This window comes from Dinoponera quadriceps, unplaced genomic scaffold (genome assembly GCF_001313825.1).
Source record: "Dinoponera quadriceps isolate SergipeBrazil2010 unplaced genomic scaffold, ASM131382v1 scaffold405, whole genome shotgun sequence".
NCBI classification, from domain to species: domain Eukaryota; kingdom Metazoa; phylum Arthropoda; class Insecta; order Hymenoptera; family Formicidae; genus Dinoponera; species Dinoponera quadriceps.
The window spans coordinates 2,672,052-2,682,325 of record NW_014554754.1 but is presented as its reverse complement, the minus strand read 5'-3'; the positions used below and the strand labels follow the sequence as shown (position 1 = coordinate 2,682,325).

The 10,274-nt window shown below is 33.3% G+C and overlaps 2 protein-coding genes across 4 annotated transcripts in view; one reads left to right on the top strand and one right to left on the bottom strand.

Annotated features, from left to right (window-relative positions):
- Positions 1-4,148, top strand: part of LOC106741511 (ER membrane protein complex subunit 1) — an 8,148-nt gene extending 4,000 nt beyond the window's left edge. For both annotated transcript variants that reach the window (XM_014613622.1, XM_014613623.1), the window contains 8 exons: positions 221-393; positions 464-625; positions 1,024-1,308; positions 1,391-1,586; positions 1,688-1,885; positions 1,979-2,104; positions 2,240-2,467; positions 2,541-4,148. In XM_014613622.1, coding sequence (XP_014469108.1) covers positions 221-393; positions 464-625; positions 1,024-1,308; positions 1,391-1,586; positions 1,688-1,885; positions 1,979-2,104; positions 2,240-2,467; positions 2,541-2,701 — 1,529 coding nt within the window. In that variant the 3' untranslated portion in view covers positions 2,702-4,148. The remainder of the gene's footprint in view (positions 1-220; positions 394-463; positions 626-1,023; positions 1,309-1,390; positions 1,587-1,687; positions 1,886-1,978; positions 2,105-2,239; positions 2,468-2,540) is intronic.
- Positions 4,149-4,373: 225 nt separating this feature from the next.
- LOC106741532 (TELO2-interacting protein 1 homolog) lies at positions 4,374-10,080 on the bottom strand. Of its 2 annotated transcripts, XM_014613657.1 has the most exons (15): positions 9,951-10,080; positions 9,505-9,868; positions 8,992-9,304; positions 8,662-8,798; positions 8,421-8,598; positions 8,142-8,319; positions 7,693-8,009; positions 7,406-7,614; positions 6,927-7,319; positions 6,608-6,847; positions 5,971-6,525; positions 5,575-5,878; positions 5,237-5,465; positions 5,029-5,163; positions 4,374-4,927 (listed from the first exon to the last, which is right to left on the bottom strand). In XM_014613657.1, exons 3-15 carry the CDS (start codon positions 9,195-9,197, stop codon positions 4,835-4,837), a joined length of 3,174 nt encoding a protein of 1,057 aa, XP_014469143.1. In that variant the 5' UTR covers positions 9,198-9,304; positions 9,505-9,868; positions 9,951-10,080; the 3' UTR covers positions 4,374-4,834. The 2 variants fall into 2 exon arrangements, with proteins under 2 accessions (XP_014469143.1, XP_014469145.1); XM_014613659.1 differs by lacking the exon at positions 9,505-9,868.
- Positions 10,081-10,274: the final 194 nt, after the last annotated feature.

Sequence of the window (10,274 nt, the reverse complement as noted above, 5' to 3'; positions counted from 1 at the left end):
ATATATATATATATGTATAAAGTTATTAGGCTTTGCTGAGAGAAAATTTGACGATGCAATTCAATAGCTTGATAATAATACCTGCTATTTGCTATTATTATCTGATATCGTCTAATTTTTAATATCGTCTTGCTAGCTGAATTATCCAATCCATAGATTTTGATCGAATAATCATTTCGAGTTGCACATTCTCTGACTGTGCTATGTTTTCTTTAAACAGGGGACTTGTTGAGCATGGTATTTAGAAGGGTCACTTCGCAGATCAATCAAGTGAGAGCGTTCTTTCACACGATACTCGACCTGGTGCCACAGCAATCCAATCAACGTACCGACCTAGTGCGAGATAAATTCGGCTTGCATAAAATGATCGTAGCCGTTACGTCCGCTGGGAAGGTGTGTGCATGTAATTCGAGTAAAGCGTATCTGTCGTCTTATGAGTTGTTACATTTTCAATCATTTACAGCTGTACGGCATCGAGACCAGAAAAGGGGAAATTATCTGGCAACTAAGATTGCCTAATATCCGGGGTTTTACAAAAATATCCAACACGATGATCCTGTACGTTCAAAGAGGTAGCCGACATTTCCCTCATCCACCGCAGTGCGCACTGTTAGCAGAGGATAAGGTATTACGCATGGTCGTATATTATACCCGGGAAAGAAAAGATCATATATGGAATTTGCCCATATATGACTATGGTATAATCATATACGTCCACAGCGAAAAAAATACTGTTGTTTACAAATTATATGCAAATACAATCGAAGTGAATGCTTCTGATTACTTGTGCTTCTAACAGCACATGATATCGACATTAAATTAAATGACATAACATCTTTTTTCTTCTCGTATAGACATATATGATCATACATGTAACAACATATATATGGGTGAAATTCATATATGATTTTATATAATTATATATAATCATATATATTTTTTCCCAGGCATACAATGATAATAGCTATACGATATTTGCGTGATTGCACTTCATGATCCGATATCGTTCTCTTATTTTGATAGGAAAGTGGGGAGGGTGTCATGTACACTTTTAACCCGATTATCGGGCAGCCGTTGGACGGACTAGTGAAACTTGGCTATAGAGTGAAGCAGTCAATGTTACTGCACGTAACAACCGATGATTTCCTGCGTGGTATCCTTGTTCTCGACGCACGGGATAAAGTTCACGTTTATCCCGCCAGCGCAACCGCGGTTGCTGCCACACTCGGGAAAAGTACATACCTTTTTACAGCTGACCAGACGACCGGAATATTATCCGGATTCTCTCTCTCATACAGCACGACTCAGGTTTGTTCTAGAAATATGTACATATCTATCTGTGTCGTTACACGTCAATAAGCGTGGATCGTTTTAATGACCGAAACCGTAGGAGTTAATCGCTCATAAAGTGTGGGAATTGTTATTATCGCCGAGGAACCAGAGAATAACGCAGGTTATAGCGAAGAATCCGATAGAACGTGTCCATTCCCAAGGGAGGGTCTTGAGCGACAGATCGGTATTGTACAAGTACATTAATCCGAATTTAGTGGCCGTAGTGACGGAAGGTATAGGACACGCCCATAAAAGTAAGTACATACTCGCTGAACTATTACGTGCGACCTCGAATCGGTACTGTGCTCATATCGGAAGATACTTCTTTTTTTATTGTACTAATTTTATTTCGTAGACACGCTTAATTTGTATCTACTGGATGTAGTATCCGGAGCTATGATTTTCTCGATCACACATAAAAGAGTACGTGGTCCAATCCATATTGTGCATTCAGAAAATTGGTTGGTATACAGTTATTTCAATGAGAAAGGACGTAGAACAGAGATCGCCACGTTAGAGTTGTACGAAGGAAAGATACAGAGCAACACCACAGGTAGAGGCATCAGTTATTAATTTTCGGCCGTGTGTATTTATGTAAGCTTTAAATGTCGACCGAACAATCATTCACGATCGTCGGGTGTTTTAGTGTTCTCCTCTTTAGCGACGACAAAGTTGCCGATTGTAGAGAGACAGGCATTCATTTTCCCGGCATCTATAGAGTATATGCAGGAAACAATTACTGAAAAGGGTATTACTAGCAAACATATAATAGGTACGTGAGGTATATGATTAATGAATTGAAAGGAAAAAATGTATCAATCTCGATTATATGTATATATTTAATAGTGTGTTATATGATACGTTGCGGTTAATCGTGTTAATTTTTTCTTTTCAACACATTTCTTAGTCGCTTTGGCCAATGGTGGAATATTAGAGTTGCCGTGGATGATGGTAGATCCACGACGGCCTATTAACCCTGAGATGCGAGAAGAAGGAGTAATACCGTACATGCCCGAAATTCCAATTCACATGGACGCCATTATCAATTATAATCAAAGTGTTTCAAGGGTTTTGGGCATCCACACTAGTCCCAGTGGCCTTGAGAGTACTTGTTTAGTTTTTGTACACGGTCTTGGTGAGTATGGCAATTGCACAATTACGATTCTAGAAACACTCGCGATGTAATTGAATAACGATTGTGCTTGCAGATTTGTTTTACACGAGAGTGGCACCGTCTAAAACGTTCGACGTTCTAAAAGAAGACTTTGATTATTATCTTATTGTGATAGTACTTGCGGCGCTGTTAATCTCATCGTACGCCACGAAAAAATTAGCATCCCAAAAAGCTCAAAAGCAAGCGTGGAAATGATGTCTCGCTTTTCTAGAAAATCATTATGTAATATGTATGAATCTGTTCACACTATAGGCAAGAATTTTTGCTAAGATAACTTGTAAAATATACTGTTTTATAAATAGCTAATTTTAACACAAAGTAAAACGTTGACACTTTGTTATCTTACCTAAAGATTTCTTAAAAAAATCTCGAATCCCTTAATTAAAAAGACGTACATAGTGTATTTTACCTTCTTAGCGACACAGAATGCATACCTGCGATAGGTTAATGTCTTTAAGTCCTTTAAGTGTGCTATCAATGTATGACAAGAGTGGACCATGATCATCGATTTATTAAACTATATTAAACTATATGGAGATAACTGATAACGTGCTCAAGACGTAATTGCTTCTTTATTAATTATACGGAACTTTTTGCAGATTACGTGACGTTATTTCATGTGATACCTACGCATCCTCGATATAAATCAAAGCAAAGATTACCAATTTCTCAAATACATCTACGGGAAAGACTATGTACGTTCATTAATGCATTTTATAATAAAAATATTGAAATGTTAGTGTATATGATAATGAACAGCGCTGAATGCAGGCATTTACTTATCTTGGAAAAAGGAATGCGTGATTGTGTATTATATTGAATATGATAATCTATAAATTTCTAACCAAATATTTATAATTTATGCGCTTGTAAGATGTTATCTTCTAGAAATTCCGAAGAGCAGTATATTTTGCATCTTTCTATATATCCGTAGTTTATCATCCTTTAATATAACATACGTAAGAAGTGTATGCACTTTATACACTTATATTCCAGATTTCTTGCAAAATATCAGCTGTTTTGCAAACGAACAGGTTTTTTTGAGAAGGTCATTTGTAATACTTTTGAAAAATGTCATGTAAAGGAATGCAATTTTTAAATAATTATTTATCGTATAACACATGAAACTTTCTTTACATCACCTTAATTTGTTTAGTGACCTTGATTTACTGTTTTATCAAAAAACTGGTATCATTTCCAATTTTAGAAGTCAAATTATTCTACTGGAACATAACAGGAACAAGTTGTTAAAAAGATAATAAAACGTTTTTATTATCTTTATTATACACATTTTGTTATTTGAAATAGTGTCTGTTACATAACTGCCATGCAATGCAAATATTGTAAAAATTTTAAGTTACTTCGCGAAAAGTGTGTAATTCAAATAATCTCTCAATATTTTCGTCAAATTCTTTAGTCTCAAAATCAAATGAGCGATCTATTTGTAGATTATAGAAGTTAATATCACACAATTTTATATTTTATGAAAAATATGGCAACGATTGAAATCGATTGAAATCGATATAAAACGAGAGTATAATATGTAAATATCACTAAACATACTTAATATTATGATACATTTTTTTATAATTTATTGCTTTGTAGATAATGAAGAGAGTATAATTACATATAAGTGATTGTACAAATATATATGTGGAAAATAATTATAAATCTGTTAGAATTATATACAAATAAATATCTGCTATAAAAAAATTTTTCATTATTTTCTAGAACATACGCACATATATAAATAAATAAATAAATAAATAAATAAATATATATATATATATATATATATATACACACTACGATACAAATATAAAAGAGACTCAATTTTTCTTCTTTCATATTCTTTATGCGATATTTTTACATATCAATTATGTGCACACACATTTAAATTAATATATATGTATATATGAATTAATTTTATATCACTTTGATTATTTAATGCAGAATAAGAACGCGTAATTAAACAGTTTCAAATTGTTGTTTAAAAGAAAAGGAAGGAGACTTGAAGATAATATTTACACTATATGCTTGTACCAATTTAAGGCTCCTGGATAGTCACTGCAATTGTTCTTGTTTAATGACGTCAGAAGCGAGAAAACGCATGTCAAGAATTCTTGCGTTTTGCGTACAAATAAAAAGATATACACAAAATGATATTTGTGAATATATCTTTTTATTTGTACGCAAAATGCAAGAATTCTTAACATGCGTTTTCTTCCTTTTGATGTCATTAAACAAGGACAGTCGTAGCGAGGGACCAAAAGCCTTAAGGCGTCATTGCCGCGTATAATTTCCTTTAAATATATCAGCATGTATTTTTTAACATATACTAAACGTTTTTCCTTGGATATAAATAATAATTTCTTGTACGTTTTTGTAATATTCATTTGACGTTGCAACGTTTTTGGGATTCTGAAAAATAACATGGAAGAACTTGACGTATCACCAAACCTTTATCTACAGATCATAGTAATCGCACGTGTCGTATATAATGATCAAAAAGCCTTACGTACCAATATATCCTTGATATCAAACGTCACATCCGATACTATTTTCTCAACGTTTGAATTCCAAATACCGAGGCATTTCACCCACACGACATCTCCATTATAATCAGCAATTTCTTTGTATAATTGCACACAACATGCCTGTGAATTTTTGGAATTATAATTAGTCGAGGACACTTAGATGCGCGTGTAACATCTCATCATTCAACATTACTTGTAATGCAGGGTTTTGACGCGCACTAAGATAAAATTGCGTATCGCTTAATATCCTCCACAATTCTTGCTCCCGTAGTTTCAAAAGCCGTGCAACTACTCCCAACGTGTGCAACAATTCGTACTGCAATTTGTAGGTTTGCGTAAATTTGTAGATATTTTTAGATCCTTTATCAATACTTTCCTTGGAAGACTCGATCAAGAATTTAGACACGGGTGGCAGCACGTCTCTGTAAGATTAATTACAATATTACAATGTCACTTGATATCACTTACTTCTAGTATAAGTGAGTCTTGTTTCCAGTATAGTCATTCTGCTAAACATGTGAAATATTTTACCGTAAAGTTCTGCTTCTGATGAAGTCATTCGATACGCTGGCCAGTACATACAAGAGTTGCCAAGCACGAGTGATTACGATAACATTTTTATTGTTAAACCTATCAATCAGTGGGTGCCACATTTGATGCACAATAGGCAATAGCTCATTTTCCCACTCAGCCAATATCATTAAACCAGCTTGAAGCGTTTGCATCGCCATTAATGATGTTTGTACATCATACGAAGGTAGAAAGTTTAAACAACATTTCATGATCTTTACTACTATTTGCACATGGAGGGGCAATTCTTTGTCTTCTTGCTTGTCTACAAAACGATAGTGTATGCAACAGGAAGAAAAATAATAAAATATATATTCGAGGAATTTATATATAAAAAGATGTAAAATGACGTTATACCTTCCGCATAAGAGTTAGTGTAACGTCCGTTTGCCTCTTCCGATGACTCGATATTTGGCAGATCTGAGTCCAATTCTGTCTCTTCGGTCCTCTCATCGTCCTTTAGTTTCTTATCAATCTGTTTAGCCTTGTAATATTCGAGCAAAGAATGAATAATCATCTCGGAAAAATTACTTGTAATTTGTACGTCTTCTTTTGTTATCTGCGTATCCTCGCATTTCAGTAAGGTTTGCATGCACGTGATAAACGCATAAAATACCCTTAAAAAACCGTAAGTATTCTTTTGATGAGACGAGTTACTTAATTGCCCGAGGGCATTTTCCACAATTCCACGTAGGTATGGCAAAAAATTTAATTCGCTGTACTTCATAACAACTTCGACGACGTCGAGTACTCCGGTATTAAGATCCACCTGGCGCAATTTCATTATAATGTGAAAGGAAAAGTAATCCACATTAGCGCATAACAGATCACCGATTGTATTGTGTTGCTGCGCTTTTGCGATAATTTCAAGAGTACGAACTCCAATGTAACTTATTAAACTGTTCCCGTTGCCTAAAAAATTATTTACAATTCTCCTTAGTAAGCAAATCGCAGGTAAACAAGGTTTAAAACTTGGGATCACATTAAAGCATACCTGCTCTTTCCATAATTAAATACAAGGTTTTTAAAAGATGTATGTCGTAGTCACGTTTCAGATTTTTTGCTATACAGCCGAGTCCTTCCATTAAAAGGCAACACTGCACTATGTTACTCTGTGCTTGCATCAGAGAAGTAGCTTCTGTCACTTCTATCGGCAAATACCACACTTCCTCTGAAGTGTAAAAATGCACAATTTCCTTATATAAATGTGAGGCAGACGAATTTTGTACAGGAACTGAAACAAATATACATATTATATGTAAAAGTCGATCCTTGTAATGTTTCATTTTCTAAATACATATACACCGTATTACCTATCCAGTTAAGTAACAAACTCAGTTCCTTTCTGTATAATGGTACATCCGACATAAGCTCGAGGATAGCGTCGACTAATATATTCAAGTCTCCCAGATATCCAAGTAACTTGCATATTCCAACAATTTTCTGTTTACACAAGCTATTCTTGATGAACTTAAACTGTTTCCACGAATCCGACCCATAGAAGTATGCAGGGTCATCTAAATCTCTCACATTTGTCGTCTGTAAAAGAGATATTGCGTTGCAATCTATCTCCATGATGTATACAAGAGCTAAAAGTAATTTTCGTGTGTGAACTTGGGAGCTCATTGTATGCGGTAAATTCTGTTCTCCGAGTAGCTTTAAATAACCAGCGAATTGATTCAAGGATGCTAATTGTTCGTCATCGTCTGAAAACAGATATAACAGAGTAAAATATAAACACACGGCATATTTTAATTCCTTAATGTATCAATGGTTAAGGAAGAGATCTCACTTGACCATCTAACAATTGTAGGCAATCTTGTAAGTAAACTATAAAATTTTTCTTCAAGTAAATTCGTTAGATTCATATTGTGCCTCCTCATGAAGTTTTCGCTTATAATAGTCAACACACTTTGTGCTTTTGCACCAACATCCACAATTTCATCTTCAGATAAGGAAATCAAGTGATCTATTAACGCCATAATATTTGGTTTCATATTTCTGTGTAGAACATATTTACGTTATCTACGTTATAAGATACAAAAAATTTTATATATACATAAAAGAAAAATACATTACCTGAAGCAATTTTGAAGTACAAGGTTAATACTTTCAACCAACTCTAGTCTGACTTTGTAATGGGAATGACTTCTGACTTTTTCCAAAAGTTGCACGCTACTGCCAAGTTTACTAGCTGCGGCTTCAAACCAGTGCTGATTTCTTACATCTTGTTTCAGATAATTCTCTTTATCAAATGTTTTAGTACGCGCTGAAGTATTTAACAAACAAGTATTGTAACAGGTATCTGCTTTCATGAGTGTTTCTACAGATAATACAGTCTCTTCTTTATCATGCATTATAAGAGATATGATTCTTCCCCATGCTCGAACTGCCATCTATAATATCAATTTAATGTAGACTATGTTATTTGTATTATAAGATATAATATATCATCCCCTTTAAGTTAACTTGCTTCTGTCGAAATATATTAAAACCAATTATTAGCACGTATAAGAAGTATATATTACCATCGCAACTTTGTGATTCTGAATTTCTCCTTCTATTATTATCTCTTGCAACCCACCAATAATACCAGGTAAAAATATCATAACAGTATCTGCTACTTGCTCTTGTAAAACAATATCAGATCTATCTACTTCATCATGTACATAACACAGAGCCATTATTGCATCTATTGCTGCTAGTCTAGCAGTAATTGGTTTGTATTAGAGCCAATATATATGTATCTCAAAAAAATATTATAAAATGTACATCACTTTTCTGCTATATTTCTTTTAAATATTTACCTCACAATGGGTGATTTCTCAGTTTTTGCAATGGTCAAACATAGTAATATTCCTTGACCAAGTGTTACTCTATTTTCTTTATTATAAAGCAACTCTATTACTTCAATAAAGCTTTGGTGGATAATGTCTTTAATACACAAAACTACTAGTTCCTTAAGTTCTTCATGGAATGTTATCACTATAAAAAATATATAAATAATTAAATTATGAGGTATTCTTTAATACTATCTATCCTACATACCTTTGTTTATCTGGCTTTTATCATAAATCTGGACTAGAACAGTTGAATAAATACGAATAAAATCTGTTAATTTTTTGATTTTATTGTTTTGTAATACAAGCCTCAGAATTCTAAGCAATTCTTCTTTTTTATCCTTACTATATAAAACATATAATGAAAAATATATAAGTTGTGTATAAATCACATATAAATATTAATACATTGAATGCTATAACAATCACTAACAAACTGTGATATAGACACACAACTAATTGTATTTAACTAATTATATGTATTAATATTTATTTTATATCCTGGGTTATAAAGAAAACAGCATGACAAAAAAATTACCTCAAGTCTACGACTTGTAAAGAAATAATAGTAGAACGTAAGCAATACTCCAACAGATATTGCATGGCTATGTTGCCGTTGTTTGTTATTATTTCCACAAATTTATATATATTGTCTTTCTTTGGATCTCTCATCAGATGGTCACAGCACGATTTAAGTTCCAAGAAGACTTGCGCAGTTGATGCATCCATCTTAGTATTCATCATAGTACCAATGTTTAAATATACTATTCGTTTTCAAACACAATTCGCATATTTTTTATAAGTTAAAAACGAATATATATAAGGACAATCATATATTGTTTACATACATCCTGCAATCATGTGATAGGTTATGTTGTAGAAGTACAACAGAAAATATTGGAATTTTCATTTAAATAAATAACGCTATTGTAATATCCTAGATAATAAGTTAACTACTCTTATTACAAATAAAACACAAGTTCAATTAATTGAGATATTGAATAAACGATAAATAAATAATGAAAAATATTGAAAAGAAAAACTTTCTTACGCGATACGTGTACTAAATTTCTCTGTGGGAAATTTATGCAAAATGTAGGTTTCAGCGGTCACGTGCAACAAATCCTTTGTTCGCGAGCTTTAAACCCTTTGCACAATGGAAAACCACATGAAATAGAAAGAATAACACAAGCGATAAATATTCAACCTATCGGAAACTGTGTATCAATTGCTGTGCATTGCTGTGCAATGGATTGTCTGCTGATTGGTTGATTCGTGACGCTTGACGCTATCTTGAAAAAGTCTTTTAAAATTTACTACATCTATTATAAATCTGGAAAAAGGGCTTGTGTCTACGAGATTGACATCAGAATATATTATATTCGACTCAATAATTTTTTGCTCTAAAAACTCAACTGAAAGATAAAGTTTGAAATTGAGCAGTCGCTTTTCGTTTAACTCGAAATATCTTGACGAAAATAAACAACATTAACATACCTAATGTATTTAAAAACTAGAGATTTCAAGCTTTAAAGTGCTTTTTGAATGATCTCGATAGCATCATTATTGCGAAAGTGAGAGCCTGTTGAATTTCACCTATGTTTTATTACAATGGAAGTACGTCTGACCTGCCCAATCATACTACTTGAGAAATAAATAATACGTCCTGCTCTATCGTTTAGTCATATTACGACCTCAGTTTCTCGTTAAATATAGTGGCGACTCGTAGCGGAAATTCTGGAACCAAATTTCAGGAATAACGGGTCTAATAATTCCGTAAACGCGTTATTTCTATAATGGGTGTATCAATAATGTAACAGG

What these genes read in the sequence shown, in the direction of transcription:
- LOC106741532 (XM_014613657.1), bottom strand. Translation starts at nt 9,197, where the DNA reads ATGATGAATACTAAGATGGATGCATCAACTGCGCAAGTCTTCTTGGAA. An exon ending in GTACTTCAAAATTGCTTCAG is followed by an intron (nt 7,615 to 7,692) that starts GTAATGTATTTT and finishes TGTTCTACACAG; the next exon opens with AAATATGAAACCAAATATTA. An exon ending in TACAATTGTTAGATGGTCAA is followed by an intron (nt 7,320 to 7,405) that starts GTGAGATCTCTT and finishes ATCTGTTTTCAG; the next exon opens with ACGATGACGAACAATTAGCA.